The following is an 18,993-nucleotide window of genomic DNA, read 5'->3' as shown; positions in this document are numbered from 1 at the left end:
AATATAAATTCCTAAAAAATACCTTTCTTTTCCTAACATTCCCAGAAGCCTGTATTGTAAGATAAATAAAGGAAAACGGCTAATTAAAAAGTGAAACTACTTAGGTGAAGAAATTGCTGTATAAGGCCAATGCACATTTGGTGAACTACAAAAATGTCTCAAGCACTTCTATTTATAGCGGTGGGGTGAGAAATGATGCAAGACCCATTCTTGGAATTGAAGCTTGTGAAAATCTGAAGCAAATCAAGAGTAATGACTGCCACCTCTGTTGTTGACATCCTGAGTAATATTCAAATAGATTGGTTGCCTAAAGGGAGAACACACCTTCAAGATTGACAAAACTGTGATATACAAAATACAGGAAAGTGGCAGCACTGCCAAGAGACTGACATAAAACGGTTCGAGATAATGGCGAAACATCATATTAAGAAAATCGAAGAACTGACAAAGTGGGCCAATCCCATTATATTTGTAGAAAAATCAGATGGGTATCTGACTTTGGATCCCAGAAACCTAGACCAGGTTATACAAAGAGAGCATTATCGGTTGCCCACCAAAGAGATCACATGTAAGCTAGCTGATGCTAAATACTACTCAATCTTGGAGGCAAGTTCAGGCTTGTGGCAGGTCAGGTTGTACCTGCAACACCATATGAGTGTTACAGATTTTTCTGTTTAGTATTCAGCTTTTTAGGTGTTCCACAATGAAGTGGCTGTTTGAAGAGTAGGGAGTATGGGTACTAACATGGACGATATGTTGGTCGAGGGAGCCACTTGAGAAGAACTTGACCGCAGACTGAGGTAGGTGCTGTCAAGAGTTAGAGAAAGGAATTTCAAGTTGAAGGAGGAAAAGTACGAAATAGGTCATCATGAAATCAAGTTCTTGGGACATGTGCTAACAACTGAGGGACTGAAGTAGCACCAGAGAAAAATTGAAGCAGTCATGAACATGATGTTCCCTGAACACAAGAAACACACTTGAGGTTTTTGGGTTTGGTGACCTATTTGGGGAAATACATTCCGCATACATCAGACCTGACAGCACCTCCTCAGAGAACTTGTACAAAATGATTCGAATGACACTGGGAACAAAGTCACCAAGAAGCTTTAACAGTCTAAAGCGAACACTGACCTAGACACCAGTGTTAAAAGTATTAGGTGAGGGTGGGAGCCAGGGCAAGCGAAAGGCGGGTGAGCTTCTTTTGGGAGAGTGTATGCAGGTGTGCATGGCTGAAATGATAATTCAGCTCCTCAGCAGCACTGCCGGTATAAAAGTTTCTTAAATCTAATAGGATCTTTAATATCAAATGAGACAATACTGAAATTGCATTAGCTTTTAATTATTCATGGCCATTATAAATGAAGCAAGTGTTTGGAACAAATATCAGCTACATTTTAATGGTAAAGTGCTGCGGCCTTTTTTCTTCGACAAGGTAAGGTTTTTCTAGTGAATTCAAGAGAAGTATATTAAAAATGTGATTCTTAATGCCTATATGGCAATGTCAAACATATAATATGATCTTTATTGTCACAAGTAGGCTTACATTAACACTGCAATGAAGTTACTGTGAAAATCCCCTAGTCGCCACATTTCAGCGCCTGTTCGGGTGCACAGAGGGAGAATTCAGAATGTCCAATTCACTTAACAGCACATCTTTCGACACTTGTGGAGGAAACCTGAGCACCCAGAGGAAACCCACGCAGACACAGGGAGAACGTGCAGACTCTGCACAGACAGTGGCCGGGAATTGCCGCCCAATGCAACCAAAACTACAAGAAATTGAGGACAGCTGTCTCCTAACCCTGATTCATTCATATATTTTTAATGTGCCAAAAAGATCATTGTTTGTGTCACCTAAATTTCAGTGATCAATTTGAGTGGTTCCAGATGATATAGAGATATGCGACTGGATTCTCCGTTCAAGAGACTAAACCCCACGCCGGTGTGAAAACGGTGGTGTTTTATGCCAGGTAAACTGGCGCAAAACAGCACGGATTTGCCAGTGGGCTATCGGAGGCAGCGTAGAGCTCCCAGCTCCAACTGCCAATACGGCCCTAAGCATTTCCGGGTCTGTGGCCGTGCATGTGCACGGCGGCGGCTACAGCGGCCTTGCTGTGCTTCACGGCGGACTCAGCATGCGGACCCGGACCGCAAAAATAGTATCCCCCTTCGGCCATTCGCGTGCCCCGGACCACTTGCTCACAGTGCCCCCAGCCCTGAATGAAGCCCTCCCTTGCCCGCGGATCGGCCCTCCCCTGACTGGTGGCGTCGGACTGAGTCCGCAGCTGCCACGCTAAGTTCACGACGGGTGAGACCATGAGAGTCCCACGCCGTCGGGAACTCGGCCGGTCGGGGACGGAGTATCTTGGGGCGGGCCTCAGGCAATGGCCTGAGGCTGTTGATATATGGTGTGGTGTACTGGAGTACGTCGTATTTCAGGGGACAGAGCATCGCGAAAGCGGCGCCGCCTCTGATTTTGCCATCATTAGGGATTCTCCGCCCGCTCACCGAACGCGATTCCACCGTTGGGGAGTGGAAAATCCAGCCCATTGTTATTTGGCCAGAAATGTAGCCTGTCAGATAAACAAGCAAACCATTATTGAACCTTAAGTTTATCAGGTATTGGAAACTGAATGTGAGATCAGATATGCCTCACCGATCAGCCTGAGGAAGAGACATTGTGCTTGGTATGTCTCCACGCCTCCAAGAGTCAGGAAGGTTAGCATTACTAATTGTTATTTTTCTGACAAGAGATCTCGCACTCCAACTGTGAGAATATGTAGAAAGCACAGAACTTGACCCAGACTCGAGACTGAACATCAATTGGAAAGTCAAACATCATAATAGGAAATTATGGCTATGCAATTCTGGGCCTGGTTTAGCTTAGGGGCTGGTTTAGCTCACTGGGCTAAATCACTGGCTTTTAAAGCAGGCCAGCAGCACAGTTCGATTCCCGTACCAGCCTCCCTGGACAGGCGCCGGAATGTGGCGACTAGGGGCTTTTCACAGTAACTTAATTGAAGCCTACTCGTGACAATAAGCCGATTTTCATTTTTTTTCTCCAAAGAAAATAATTCCCTTTTCAACTCCTAATGTTCTTGGATGAGTTGGTGTTACTGGATGTATTCTAAAATTATTTCAGCTTATGACTAAAAGACTGAAAATGCCCAAAATCTGAAATATGAGTCAGGCAGCTTTTATAGAAGACAGGCAATGACACTTTAACTGTGCACCCTTCAGCAATCTACTCTTTTAGGCTTCAATCTGAGACATCATAATCTCTCTTCACATGGTGAGACTAGCATAGTACACACATTGTCTAGCTTTATAATTGATAAAACCAACTATGTAATGGCCAACTCTTCAAAGATAGCTTACATTCATAAGCAGCAATATGCCACTGACCATAGGCCAGCTGGAAAACTAATGGTTGGGGAATAAATGAGAGTACACTTAAACTGTATTTCAATGGGGAATGATTTGAATGAAATATGATTTCGTTGGAGAGCTGAAAGGTTTGGTTAAAAGAGCATTAAGGGCATGAAGTGTCCCTGTAATGACTGCCGAATTTCCAACCTAGCTGGGTTTCCAGTCAATGGTAACACCCAGGATGTTGATGGTGGGGATTCAGCAATGGGAATGTCATTGAATACCAAGAAAAGCTAGCTCCTCTTTCTTGGAGAATGGTCATGGCATGGCATTTGTGGTGTTTGAATGTTACTTGCCATTTAGTAGTCCTAGCCTAAATGTTGTCCAGGTCCTGCATATGGATACAAATACTTTAGTATCTGAGGGTAGTCAATGAAAACACTGTAATCATCAGTGATCATCTCCATTTCTGACTTGATGATGGAGGTTAAGGTCATTGATGAAACAGCTGAAGATAGCGGGACCTAGAACACATGACTGAGGAATGTTTGCAGTGATGTCTTGCGCTGAGGTGAATGGCCTCCAACAACCATCAATCATTCGTGCCAGTATGACTTCAAACAATGAAGAACTGCCCCTGATTTGCAGGGACTTCAATTTTGCTTGAGGTCCTTGAGGTCTCCATTATTCAAATGCTGCTCTGATGTCATGGACAGGTACACTCACTGCAACTCTGGAATCTCTGTTTTGTAAAGACATCTGGAGTCAACAAAGTGATGTTCAGGGACTTCCGGTGGCAGCCATGAATTGGAGTGAGTGGTTGCACATTTGGCAGCTCCTGCTTGAGGCATCTTTTTTGGTCCTTTTCCCCGTTTGCCGGACGGATGTTTTGGTGGAAAAGGGTGAGAGGTGATTGAGGAAAGTTAAATTCCACTGGTGGTGCTGGCGGATGGATCCATAGATGAGAAGTAGGTCGAGAAGAAGGGAGCTGTTGGAGCAAGAAATTCTTTGTGCACCACAGCTGAAGGTGGCGGAGGGTAAAGGGTCGGCCCTGCCAGCCCAGTGGTCAACGGAGCAGCTGGTGGACTTTTTTTTTTTACAAACGTTTTAAGGCATTTATGGTTTTATAACAATAAAATTTACAAATACAAATGTAAACATAGTTCAGTGCGTAACACATCCCTCCATCTCCCACTGTTCCCGCCTAATCTAGACAGAAAATAGACTAACCCCCTTATTGAATCTGCTGACAGTTTAGTTTTCTCCGAAGAAGTCGATAAACATCTTCCACCTCCGAATGAACCCTAACATTGATCCTCTCAGGGCGAACTTAATTTTCTCAAGTCTGAGAAACCCAGGCATGTCAATAACCAAATCCCTGATTTTGGGGGCTTCGAGTCCCTCCATGCTAGTAATATCTGTCTCCAGGCTACCAAGGAAGCAAAGGCCAAAACGTCAGCCTCTCTCGCCCCCTGGACTCCCGGTTCTTCCGACACTCCAAAAATCGCCACTTCTGGACTTGGCGCCATCCTCATTTTTAGTACCATGGACATGACATCCGCAAATCCCTGCCAGAATCCCCTAAGCTTCGGGCATTCCCAAAACATGTGGTCATGGTTTGCGGGCCCTCCTGCACATCTCACACACCTTTCCTCCACGCCAGAAATCCTGCTCATCAAGGCCACTGTCATGTGTGCCCGGTGAACCACCTTGAATTGTATCAGGCTGAGCCTGGCATATGATGAGGACGTGTTGACTCTGCTCAGAGCATCCTCCCACAGGCCGGCCTCTAACTCCTTACCCAGGTCATCTTCCCATTTACGTTTTATCTCACTTAACTGGGTTTCTTCCCACTCCATAAGTTCTTCATAGATTTCCGAAACCCCCCCCCCCCCCCGTTCTAGAAACTACCTGTCCTGTATCCCCTGCGACGGTAGAAGCGGAAAGGTCAAAACCTGTCTTTGCACAAAATCCCTTACCTGCAGATACCGAAACCCATTCCCTCCTGGCAATTCAAATTCTTCCTCCAAATCCTCCAAACAGGGAAAGCTCCCATCAATAACAGATCCCAGCCTCTCAATCCCTGCTCTCTGCTACCTCCATTCTCCCTGGGAAAAAACAGTGATTGCCACAAATTGGAGCCCACACCGACGCACCCTCCACTCCCATATGCTTCCGCCACTGTCCCCAAACTCTCAGGGCCGCCAACTACCACTGGGCTTGTGGAGTACTGGGTCGGCGAGAACGGCAGAGAAGCTGTTACCAATGCCCCCAAACTTGTGCCCTTACATGAGGCCGTCTCCACCCGCTCCCACACCAACCCCTCATCCACTACCCATTTCCTAATCATAGCTATATTTGCCGCCCAGTAATAGTTCCTAACGTTCGGCAGTGCCAGCACTCCCCATCCCCTCAGCTCCGCTCCAAAAGTATTTTCCTTGCGCGGTTTTACCTGCCCACACAAACCCAGATATCACTCTATTCACCCGCTTAAAAATGGCCTTTGGTAGGGAGGCACTGGAAAACAAACAAAAATCTCGGGAGGACCGTCATTTTTACTGTCTGTACCCTCCCCACCAGCGACAACGGGAGCATGTCCCACCTCCGAAAGTCTTCCTTCATTTGTTCAACTAACCAGGTCAAATTTAATTTATGTAACTGCTCCCATCCCCGTGCCACCTGAACACCCAGGTAACGAAAACTCCCTCCCACCACTTTGAACGGCGATTGCCCCAGTCTCCTCTCCTGCCCCCTCGCTTGGGTTACACAAACCTTGCTTTTACCCATATTCAATTTGTACCCTGAGAACCGGACAAATTCCCCTAAGATCCGCATAATCTCCCCCATCCCCCGTAACGGGTCAGAAATATATAGGAGTAGGTTGTCTGCATAGAATGAGACCCCGTGTTCCACCCCCCCCCCCCACCCCCGGATGAGCCCTTTCCATTCCCTTGACGCTCTCAGCGGCATCGCCAATGGCTCTGTAGCCAAGGCAAACAACAGTGAGGAGAGGGGACATCCTTGCCTTGTCCCCGGGTGCAGTCTAAAGTAGTCCGCCTACCTTTAACAAACCCCGTTCCGGTCTTCCCCCATAACCGCCGGCACACAGTCCTCTATCAATTTAGCACCAACATTCAGTATGGAGATTGGTCTGCATGACCCACATTTCTCTGGGTCCTTCTCCCGCTTCAGCATCAATTAAATCGAAGCATGTGACATTGTCGGGGAAAGAACACCCTGCTCCCTTGCTCTCACCAGCAGCAGGCCCAGCATCCTTGTAAAATTCCACTGGGTAGCTGTCCGGTCCCAAGGCCTTGCCAGACTGCATGGCCCCCAATCCCTCTACTACTTCTTCAATCCCGATCAGGGCTCCTAATCCCTCCACCAAACCTTCCACCACCTTCGGAAACTTCAACCCTTCCAAAACATGACTCATCTCCTTCACCCTAGCTGGGGGCTCCGACTCATATAGCCGACTGTAAAACTCCTTGAACACCCCGTTCTCCCCTGCTGGGTCCAAGACCGTGTTCCCCACGCTATTCTTCACTCTTCCTATCTGCCTGGCCGCCTCCCTTTTCCTTAGCTGGTGTGCTAACATCCTACTGGCCTTCTCACCATACTCGTATATCGTCCCCCTCGCCTTCCTCAGCTGCTCCACCGCCTTCCCTATAGATATCAGACCAAACTTCATCTGCAGCTTCCAACAGTCCTGCCTCTTGGGCTTTAGAATACCTTCTGTCCAGCTGGAGTATCTTCCTAACGAGCCTATCCATCTCTGCCCACTCCACTTTCTCCCGATGAGTCTGTATCAAAATTAGCTCCCTCTAGCCACTGCCGTCAGCGTTTCCCATACTGTTGCTGCCGAAACTTCCCCCGGATCATTTATCTCCAAATAATTCTGGATGGCCTCCCTCACTCGCCAGCACACCCCTGCATCCGCGAGCAGTCCTACATCCAATCTCCATTGCGGGCCCTGACCCCCCCCCACCTTGCTCACCCGTAAATCCACCCAGTGTGGGGCATGGTCCAAAACTACAATTGCAGAATACTCGGCATCTACCACCCCCGCCAGCAAAGCCCTGTTCAAAATGAAAAAATCAATCCCGGAGTACACTTTGTGAACATGGGAGAAAAAAGAAAACTACTTCACTCTTGGCCGTCCGAACCTTCACGGATCTACCCCCCCCCATCTGTTCCATAAACCCCTTTAGCTCCTTTGCCACAGCTGGCACCCTCCCTGTCCTTGAACTCGACCAATCCAACCTCGGATCAATGACCGTATTAAAGTCCCCACCCATGATCAATTTATGCGAGTCAAGGTCCAGAATCTTCTCCAACACCCCCCTCACAAACTCCGAGTCATCCCAATTTGGTGTGTAAATATTCACTAACCCACCGGCATCCCCTCCAATGTCCCATTCACCATGATATAAGGTACCCCAAGTCTGCCACTATATTTCCTACCTCAAATGACGCCTGCTTATTGATCAAGATCACACCCCTACTTGTTTTAGAGTCTAGCCCCGAATGAAATACCTGCCGACCCACCCCTTCCTCAGCCTAGTCTGATCCACTACCCTCAGGTGTGTCTCCTGTAGCATTGCCACGTCCGCTTTCAACCTCTTCCAATACACGAATACGCGAGCTCTCTTGACCGGCCGACCCAGCCCTCTCACATTCCATGTGATCAGCCTGGTCAGGGGGCACCCGCCGCCCCCTCCCGATCAACCATCGCCCTTCTTAGGCCAGCCTCCAGCTCGCGTCCTGCGCCTCCTCAGGCCCACCCTCGGGTGCCCACTGTCACCGACCTCCAATTTGTCTCCCAGCGCCAGTCCCTACCCTGTCAGCAGAACAATTCCCCCTTCCCCCCCCCCCACTAACAAAACAACAATCCCAACTCCCCATATCAAACTGGGCACCTGCTCGTACCCCACTGTGCTTTCGTGAACTAGCCCGCCCAGCTAGCCTGGTAGCCCCCGCCCATGGCGCCAAGCATCCTAACCCCCACTAATCTCCGTCCCTCGCGCTCAAGCATACATATGCAGAACATAACAATCCCCAGCAAACACAAATAAGAAAATTGCACCCACTATCCCCCGACAAGAACAAAGTTAACCCACATACAAAACTGAGCAATGGCCCAAACATTGGTACAAAAACACTGCATACACAGCCCAAAAAGAAAAGAAATTGAGCAGCATAGGTGGAGAATTACTCGCCCCCAAGTTCAATGTCCTCCATCACCTCCCAGTCCACTGTCCTTAACAAAGTTCATCGCCTCATCCGGCGATCTGAAATAAAGTTCTTGATTTTCATAAGTGATCCACAGACGAGCTGGGTCCAACATGCCAAACTTCACCGCCTTCTTAAAGAGGACCGATTTCACTTTATTGAAGCTTGCCCTTTTTTTTGGCCAGTTCCGCATCCAAGTCCTGGTAAATGAACAGCTCGTAGTCTTCCCAGTTACAGCTCCTTGTCTGCCTGGCCCACTTCCAACATCTGTTCCTTGTCCAGAAACTGGTGTATTCGTAGCACCATTGCCCTCGGTGGCTCATTCATCCGCGGCTTCCTCGCAAGCGCTCTGTGCGCCCTGTCCATTTCCAAGGGTTGAGTAAACGCACCTTCCCCCAGCAGCTTCTCGAAGATACGTGCCACATATACCCCTGCATCCGATCCCTCGATGCCCTTCGGGAGGCCAAAAATCCTCAGGTTCTGCCTGCGTGACCTGTTCTCCAGATCCTCCACCTTCTCCTGCAGTCTTTTCTGGTGGTCCCTCATCAGCCCCACCTCTGCTGCCATCGCAGTGAGCTGGCCATCATGCTCAGCCACTGCCTCTTCCACCTTCTGGATCGCCTGTCCCTGGGCTTCCAATATTTGCTCCACCCGGTCAATCCCCGTCGTACTCGGGTCAAGGTACTCTTGTCTTTGCTTGGCGAAGCTCTCCTGAAGTTGACCACTGGGCTGGCAATCCTAGTCCCTGAGCCTCCGCCATGTTTTCCTCCTGCAGACTCCACTCCCGTATTTGCCCAACAAACTCCTTTGCAGACCACTTCTGGTCCTCGCCTCCATAAACTGGTGGGGGAATCTTCTCCTCTACCTCACCAGTCTCCAATTTTACCGATCAAATCCCCCATAAGTCTGGGGAAGAGGTCCCAAAGTTCCACCACGAGCGGGAGCTACCAAATAAGCGACCTTTCACTTCATGGCCGCCACCGGATGTGAGCTGGTGGACTTCTTAAATGAGCAGTTCAGCCGTCAGAGGAGTGAAACCCAGGAAGACCTAGCCAAGGTGGTGGAACCACTAAAAGTGGGAATTGACCGAATGGAACAGAGGCTGGAGGCCCTGAACCAGGCCATTCGGAAAGTGGAGGTAGCGGTGGAGGAGCAGCTTACCTTGTTGGCAGCCAAGATCGGAATGATGCGGGAGACCCAGAAATGACTAAAGGAGAAAGTGCAGGATCTGGAGAACCGCATCCGGAGACAAAACTTAAGAATCGTGGAGATGCCTGAAGGCATCGAGGCAGCAGATGCTGGCTTGTCTGTCGCCAAGATGCTGGAGATGTTGATAGAGTAGGGGCCTTCGACTGGCCCCTGGGAGTTGACTGGCTGCTGATAAAACCACAGGCGAATGAGCAGCGAGGGCGATGGTGGTGAGGCTCCACCGATTGTTCGATAAAGAGAAGATATTGCGGTGGGCTAGGCAGACGAGGAGGTGCGCTTGGGAAGGTAATGAGCTCCGGGTGTACTAGTACCTGCGCGTGGACCTGCTGAAGAGGAGAGCTGGATTTTACTGAGTGAAGTCTGCCCTCTTTAAGAAGAGGATGAAGTTTGGGATGTTGTATCCGGCCCGCCTCTGGGTGACTCACAATGGCCGAGAACACTATTTTGGGACACCAAAGGAGGCAATGGAGTTTTTAGAGACAATGGACTGGCAGGAGAAGGTGGACATTGAACTGTGGAGGAGTAAGGAGATGTTGGTTTCCTCTGCCTTTTCCATTTTTATTGCCTTTTGTCCGTTGGTTGGTTGTTGGAGAACTTCTCTCCTTTGAGATGTTTGTTGGGTTCTGTAGCGGGATATTTGGGGAGTATGGAGGGTGAGTGCACCTTTTTCTTATTTCATTGTTGTTTGTGCTCTGAAGGTATGTAGGCAAATGGGAGGCCAATCAGTGGGGGGTAGGCTTAGGCACCTTGGGCGGGGGCTGCCAGGATAGCTGGGCAGGCTAGTTAACTGGAGCACAGTGGGGAGTGGCTAATGAAGTCGAGGGGGTTAGGATTGTTTTGTTCAGCGGAGGGCAGGGGGGACTTCTGACAAAGGTGTGGTTGCTATGGCACAGCAAGAAAGGGAGTGGTAATGGTGGCATCCGAGTATGGACCTAGAGGGTCACCTGACACAGGCCCAAGAAAGGATATGGTTGATCAGCAGAGGCGGAGACGGGGTAGAAACACACTTGAAAATTGGAGATCAGACTAGGCTAAGGAAAGGGTTGAGCAAGTCTTTCATTCAGGATTAGATATGAAGACAAGGGAGCGTGAGGGTGCTGATAAACAAATGGGTGGCGTTTGAGGTGGGGAATATTGTGGCATATTCAGGAGGGAAGTTTGTGATGGTGAGTGGGAAGTTGGAGGGATGCCAGCGGTTTTGGTAAACCTCTGTGACCCAAACTGGGATGATGTGAAGTTCATGAGGCGGGTGCTGGGGAAGATCCCGGACCTGGACTCGCACTGGTTGATAATGGGAGGTGATTTTAACAGACTCATTCAACCAGGTTTGGGCCGGTCGAGTCGGAGACCGAGCAGGGTGTCAGGCGTGGCAAAGAGGTTCATGGAGCGCATAGGGAGGGGAGTGGATCCATGGAGCTTTTGAAAGCCAAAGGTGAAGGTGTTCTCATACTTCTCGAATGTGCACAGGGTGTACTCTCAGATTAATTTTTTTTGTGGTGGACAAGATGCTGCTGGCAGGGGTGGTTGACTCAAGAGTATTCGGCTATCATGGTTTCAGACCACGTGCTGCACTGGGTGGACTTGGACCAGGGCAGTGCCCGCAGTGGAGGCTGGACGTACGGTTGTTAGCAGAGGAAGAGGTGTGCAAGCGGGTGAGGGCCGTCATCCAGGGGTACATGAAACTGAATGGTACAGGTGAGGTTTCAGCCGCCACACTATGGGAGACGCTCAAAGCAGTGGTTAGGGGGAATTCATATTGATCTAGGCGCATGGGGAAAAGGTGGAATGAGCAGAGATGACTAGGTTGGTGGATGAGATTCTATGGGTGGACATGAGGCCCCGGCAGTGGGATTGTTGGAGAGGCAGAAGCTCCAGATGTTGTTTGGGTTGGTGTCCACAGGGAAGGCAGTAGGGTTGTTGCGGAGGGCCAGTGTACGTGTATGGGGAGAAGGCAAGTAGGATGCTGGCACACCAACTCAGGAAACAGGTGGCGAGGGAGATCGGAAGGATGAAGGACGAGAGGGGGAAAGTGGTACTGGTCCTGGTGGGGGTGAATGGGGATTTGAGGGCTTTTATAGGAGGCTCCAAGAATAGGAGCCCCTGGCGGGCGGGAAGGAAATGTGGTGATTCCTAAATGGTTTGGAATTCCCCAAGTTGGCGGAGGGTCTGGTAACCCCCATTGGACTGGTGGAAGTGATGGAGGGTTTGGGGGTGATGCAGGCAGGAAAGAGCCCAGATGGGTTTCCTGTAGAATTTTATAAGACGCTTGCTGGGGACCTGGGGCCCCTGCTGGTGAGGGCATATAATGAGGCGAAGAGAAAAGAGGAGCTCTCCGCCACACTATTGCAGGGGTCCATATCCCTAATTGTCTTTCACATATTCTGTCCACATAATAATAATCGCTTGTCACAAGTAGGCTTCAATGAAGTTACTGTGAAAAGGTCCTAGTCGCCACATTCCAGCACCTGTTTGGGGAGGCTGGTACGGGAATTGAACCTGCGCTGCTGGCCTTGTTCAGCATTACAAGTCAGCTATTTAGCCCACTGTGCTAAACCATCCCCTTCAATGTGCACTTCAATCTTCTTGAAGGTGGTTTCAACAACACTTGGTAAGGCTAAGAAACAACGAGTAAACATGCAGGGTAACAATTAAAGCATATTTCTCTTCAATGCCACTTCTACCGTGTCCCATTGTGGGTTGTGTTTGATTTTTGCCATTATTGTTAAAGTAACCTGAAAAATACAAACGTGTTATATTTTCAGCTCCAATCTCTAGTCAAGAGCAGTGTCTCAGTCTAAAATTCGACAAAATTATGGACCGATTCAGCACCGAAAGGAGCTATATAACCCATTGTGTCGGTCAGCTCTGAGGATGAGGGATCTTCCCTGTCGCATGAGAGCAGACTTCCAACGCAGCTCCAGGAGGAATTTGAGAAATGCACATCGTATCAGCAGTTTGATGCATTCTCGCCTCTTCCTGGAGGCAACTCAGCACTTGGCAGAAGCTCCCATCTTGGCATCAGCGGGTAGTCAATCTGAAAAACGGGTAGCACAGTGGTTAGCACTGTTGCTTCACCGCACCAGGGTCCCAGGTTCGATTCCCGCTTAGGTCACTGTCTGTGAGGAGTCTGCACATTCTCCCGTATCTGCCTGTGTTTCCTCCGGGTGCTCCGGTTTCCTCCCACAAGTCCCGAAAGATGTGTTGTTAGGTAATTTGGACATTCTGATTCGAACAGGCGCCGGAATGTGGCGACTGGGGGAATTTCACAGTAACTTCATTGCAGTGTTAATGTAAGCCTACTTGTGACAATAATAATGATTATTATCTGGGTCTGCTCCAGTAAACCTGAGGACAAAGCTCAGCAGGTGCCTGGATGGCTTTCCAGTAGGCAGCCCAGGACGTCTGCTGCCACTCCTCTTAACTCCTCTCCACTGCCACAGATATGCTGTGGAGGGGTTGATCCTCCTCAAACTCACTACCCCCGGTTTCCTTCACTATATTGACAACTGCATCTCCCTTTGTGAAGACAGGCGCAAAATACTTAGTACCTTAACCATGTCCTTATTTGACCCTACTCTTCCTTTGACTACTTAATGTTCATTAGACTATTTCCTGTTTATTACCTCCTATTCTATTCTCATACACAATCTCTATTCTTATAATTTCCATTCATTGAGCTTGGTTTACTGAAATAAACCTAAGTTTATCCTGAACTTCCTTTTCCCATTCTGTTTGACTCTGTATATCTTTATTCATTCAGAGGCTCCAGCTTTTGATGTTCCTCCATATTGGGCTACCTAGTGTAAACTGGTTTCCCTCTCTCATCTTTTCTTAAATAACAAAGTGACATGTGCAGTTTTCACACCTAAAGGAACAGTTCATCAATCAAAAGCAGTTTGGAAGATTATGCTAAGTTTTTTTCCCCAATGTTATCATCTACTTCCTTTAAACACTGGGATGGAAACCATCTAGTGTTGGGAACTTGTCACTTTATAGTTTCATTATTTTCTTCATTAGTTATTTTGTGAACCACAATTTTGGTGAGTCCCCATCCCTAATTCAATAGTGTTTATTTGAGGCGCCCAGCAATGATTCTCTTACTCTACTGTGAAAACTGACACAAATTAATGATTCAACATGTCCACCAGTTGGGGCTGGTTTAGCACACTGGGCTAAATCGCTGGCTTTTAAAGCAGACCCAGGCAGGCCAGCAGCACGGTTCAATTCCCGTACCAGCCTCCCCGAACAGGCGCCGGAATGTGACAACTAGGGGCTTTTCACAGTAACTTCATTGAAGCCTACTCGTGACAATAAGCAATTTTCATTTTTCAGTTCCGTATATTCATTTACAATATCATTTCTCATGGAGTCCATATTGTTGCTGACCATCCACTCTTTCTTAATATAATTGCAACTATCTTGTTATGTTGGATTTGATATTCCTTCAAGTTTATTTTCATATTCCCTTTTGTAACCATTTCCCTAGGATCCAAAATTTACCCTAAACTGTACCATTAAAACAGCATGCCTCATGATTGACAATTAACTTGAGGTATTTCCCGTCAGATGTTAAATGGCCAAATGACAAACACCACATTGTCTATATCATTCATAGTAAAGCAACTAACCATGAAACTGTTAGAAAAAAAAATAGTTCACTGATGTCCTTTGTGGAAGCAAATCTGGTCTGGTTTATATGCTTCTCCAGTCTCACAGCCACCTAGCTGGCTCTTAACTACCTCTAAGTGATGTAGCAAGTCATTCAGTTCTATCAAACTAGCAGTGATTCAAGAACAAAGTATACCCCCAATTAAGGATACCCAATAAATACCAGCCGTTCCAACTTTGCCACCATCTACAAAACTCAAATCAGCAGTTGAATAGAACTCTGACCACTTGTTTGGATGGATACAGCAGTCAACATTCATGAAGCTGAAGGCAGGTATAAGTCAGTTAAATTGGTATATTCAGTGTCAAACTCAACATCCAGCTTCTCCAGAATGTGCATAAACAGACCAAAAACATACTGCTTAAAATGTATTTCAAAAATTCATCAAGCTTACTTCAATACTATCCCAGCTGTGGTCAATATTATTAAGAAAAACAATATCATGGAAATACCATCACTTTCAAGTTCTCAAATTCAATGCTTCATTTCTGTTTGTTCAAGATCATGAAAATACCAACCCTAAACTATTGTCGAGTTTTAGAATGAGGACTGCAGCAGTTTAAGGATAGTCTTCATCACCTCTGACCAACTAGGAATGGTGCTCATGTCTGTGAGCAAAAACCTAATTTCAAAATTAAAATAATGTCAATGTCCTATGTGGTCTGCTTATGCATATTCTGGAGAAATTGGGAGTTTGATCATGAAACCTCGAAATAGAGCTTTTGAAAATTGTAACTTATCACATAAATAATGAAGCTACAGAACAGGGGAAGCACTATTATTCAGGCATACTCCAATCAAGCTTTTGACACTCCAAATCTTTGCTCCAGGAAGGCATTTGTTTTTGAGGTTGAAGAGTGTGAATTGCAACCTTCTGATATGGGGAGGTTTTGATAAAGTGAGGAGAAAATGTTTCCACTAGTAGAGGGTGTTCAACCTGAAGATATACCCAGGTTTGATTCCCAGCTTGGGTCACTGTCTGTGTGGAGTCTGCATGTTTTCTCCGTGTCTGCGTGGGTTTCCTCCCACAAGTCCTGAAAGATGTGCTGTTAGGTAATTTGGACATTCTGAATTCTCCCTCCGTGTACCCGAACAGGCGCCAGAGTGTGGCGACTAGGGGATTTTCACAGTAACTTCATTGCAGTGTTAATGTAAGCCTACCTGTGACAATAATAAAGATTATTATTAGATTGAAGATAATTGTCAAATGATTGAAAGGGAAATCAGGATTTTGATTAGCACATCGAATCGCTATGATCTGGAATGCAGACTTAAAGGATGGTGCAAGCACATTGAATAGTAATTTTCAAAAAGGAATTGGAATAATACTTAAAAGGAAAATATTTGCAAGGCTATGGAGAAAGGCGAGTGGAAGTGACTCGGCCCAATGCAATGAAACGAATGAGCTTTTCCCGTGCTGATTGATTGCATGTTCTGGGTCACGGCGCTTCTCTCTTGTAGGCTAAGCGTTTACTTCATCAGAAAGCAACACAAGTCCGACTCTGTGCTTCTTTCTTTAACCAGCTGGGGTTCGTCACATGTTCCAAGGGCAGCCAGAAGTTGAAGAGATCACAATAGGATCTGGTGTCAGTTCGGTACCCAATACAGCCAGTCTTAAAATCCAGTGACGGAGCAGGCTTGGAGTTTCAGGAACAAAAATTGGGACGCAGCGAAAACTCAAGACAGAAACACAAATTATAGACTTGGATAAAATGACCACCGTCGCCCAAACCGCCTGGGATTTTTACACAGGAATTCAACACCACGGACACTCGGAGCAATTTCAACTTTGACATGTTGTATGATCGGAAGCGTGAATACCAGGTCGATCATGTTTGATTCATCTTGACGAAGAACGCTATTCCATTTATTTTAATTATATAAAAAGCACCGAAGATAGAAAAAAAAATGACAGAACATCGTTATCACCGGCAAACGTGCCTCAAAATATTAATTCAAGCGCTGCTATTTTGGGGGGGCTGGTCAGGTTGTCCGCTCACACAGGTTGAATTTGTCGGTAGAGGAGGGGGAACCAGCCAACACTATAGTGGGGGATATTAGTGCCGTCTTCCCCAATGAGATACCAGCCAGCGGGTTTTTCATTTCGGAAAGCCAGGAATCGGTTCTTTTCAGCGACCTGAACATCGACGTGGTGACCGGAATTATAAAAACTGCCAAAGTGCTGGATCGAGAGACGACAGACCGCTACCAATTCGTGGCTGTGACTTTAACGGGGCAGATGGTGAGGGTGGAGATCTTGGTGGAGGACGTCAATGACCACACGCCGGCTTTCCCGAGGGAGAAAGTCCAGCTCAGTATCTCCGAACTTACCCCGGTCGGGACAACATTTCAACTGGACCAAGCCTGGGACCCAGACACGGGGAAGTTCAGCACCCAAGGCTATGCGATCACGCAAGGAAACCCGGGGATGTTTCAACTTCAGTCCCAGAAGGGGGTCAGCAGTCTCCGCCTGGAGCTTGTACTCAGCGGCCCCCTGGACAGGGAGACCAGGGACTTTTACTCCCTCACCGTGCAGGCTTTTGACGGCGACACTCCTCCCAAGACGGGCAGGATGCAGCTGGACATTAAGGTGCTGGATGAGAATGACAACCCTCCCCGGTTTAACCAGACCGAGTATGAAGCCTGGGTTTGGGAGGACGCGGCCCCGGGTACTCGGGTCTGTCAGCTCCAGGCCAGCGACCCGGACCTGGACAGCAACGGCTTCATCACCTACGAGATCGACCGGAGGCAAAGCGACCCGAGCGGCCACTTCGCCATCGAGGCGCGGAGCGGCGAGGTGCGAGTGCAGAGGGAGCTGGACCGGGAGAGCCGCCCCTGGCACCAGCTGGTCATCCGAGCCCGGGACCACGGCTCCCCGGCCCAGCTGGGCAGCGCCTTCCTGTCGGTGCGGCTGCTCGACCTCAACGACAACGAGCCGTCCGTCAGCGTCCTGTACCTGAGCCCGAGCGGCCAGGCCGAGGTGTCGGAGGGAGCGGCCCCGGGGCACCTGGTGGCCAGGGTGTCGGTGTGGGATCCAGACCTGGGTCCGGCCGGCGAGCTGCGGCTCTGGCTGCAGGAGGATGGAGGGCCGAGCCGCACCTTCCAGCTGCTGCAGTCCCCGCTCCGCTCCGTCTACTTGCTGTGTGTGAGCGGCCGGCTGGACCGCGAGCAGCGCCCTTCGCACCGCCTGAGCCTGAGCGCCGCCGACTCGGGCTCGCCGCCGCTGCGCACCCAGCTCTCGCTCCAGCTGCGCGTCACCGACATCAACGACAACGCGCCCGCCTTCCAGCGGCGAGAGTACGCGGCGCGCGTCCCCGAGGGCCCGCTTCCCGCCGGCGGGGACGCACTGCTGCGCGTGCGCGCGCTGGACCCGGACGCCGGCGCCAACGGCACTGTCAGGTACGCCATCTTGGAGCACGAGGCCGCCCCGCCAGTCCGGATCGACCCGCGGACGGGAGTCATCAGCACCACAGCCACGGCGGCCTCGTGGTTGGACCGGGAGATCCAGGAGGTGATCCGCCTACTGGTGGTGGCCCGGGACTTGGGCGAACCGCCTCTCTCCTCCACCGCCACCGTCTTGCTGCACGTGGAGGATGTGAACGACAACGAGCCGGTCTTCGAGAGGCAGCTGTACCGGGCGAGCGTGCCCGAGCACACGGAGCCTGGCACCTGCTTCCTTCAGGTGAGTGACAGCGAGAGGGGACCAGTCAACTGGGGAGCCGGCTTCACATTTAGACATAAGTCCTACCCCTGGTCTAACCCTAACCTTTGAGCAACCATTTCTCTAATCCCAGATCCGTAAGGACAGAAAATAGGAGCAGGAATAGGCCAATTGATAAGATCATGGCTGATCTGTTCTGCGGCCTGAACTCCACTTCCCTTCCTGTTCCCCATAACCCTTGTCAAATGGTGCCCCCTAGTTCCAGAGTTCCCCAAGGGAGGAAACATCTTCAGTTTGTGCCTTATCAAGGACACTCTGAATCTTACATGTTTCAATAACCTCACTGCTAAACTCCAATGAGTAATAATGCGTTTACCTATCTCCTGAGTGACCTGCGTTCAGTTCTTAACATTGTCATTGCTCTTGACTTAGCCAGACCACAGGGATCTTGACCATTGCTTTGTCCTGACCCTTCAGAGCTACGGTGTTCACCTACCCGAGTTGAAGCTGTTGTACAATGCTGGCAGCAAATCCACAACTTAATTTTTAATGAATTATCTTGTTATTTTAATAGATGTCAGTTTCTTTAAGACAATAGGCCCTTCGGCCCTCAATGTTGCACAGTAAAGTAGGAATTCTTGTTTTTTTTTACAAATATTGATCAGCATGCTTTAAATCAATGATACCAATGTGTACTTAAATAGTGCCTTCAATATAAAGAAAATGCCCCAAAGCACTTGGAGTTGGGTCAAGCCAAAAACAAATTAGGATGGGTGACATAAATCTTGGTTTGAAGAAGGGAATTAAAGAAAAGGGGGGGGGGGCGATGATGGAATTCAGGAGGTTAAGACCT

General features: G+C 48.7%; 1 protein-coding gene across 1 annotated transcript in view; it reads left to right on the top strand.

The window, feature by feature from the left end:
* The first annotated feature begins 408 nt into the window (after positions 1 to 408).
* Positions 409 to 18,993, top strand: part of dchs2 (dachsous cadherin-related 2) — a 191,856-nt gene continuing 173,271 nt past the window's right edge. The window contains exons 1-2 of the mRNA XM_038792979.1: positions 409 to 606; positions 16,440 to 18,161. Of these exons, the coding sequence (XP_038648907.1) occupies positions 409 to 606; positions 16,440 to 18,161 (1,920 nt within the window). The remainder of the gene's footprint in view (positions 607 to 16,439; positions 18,162 to 18,993) is intronic.

This window comes from Scyliorhinus canicula, chromosome 3 (genome assembly GCF_902713615.1).
Source record: "Scyliorhinus canicula chromosome 3, sScyCan1.1, whole genome shotgun sequence".
NCBI classification, from domain to species: Eukaryota; Metazoa; Chordata; class Chondrichthyes; order Carcharhiniformes; family Scyliorhinidae; genus Scyliorhinus; species Scyliorhinus canicula.
This window is presented reverse-complemented; position numbering and strand designations above follow the sequence as displayed.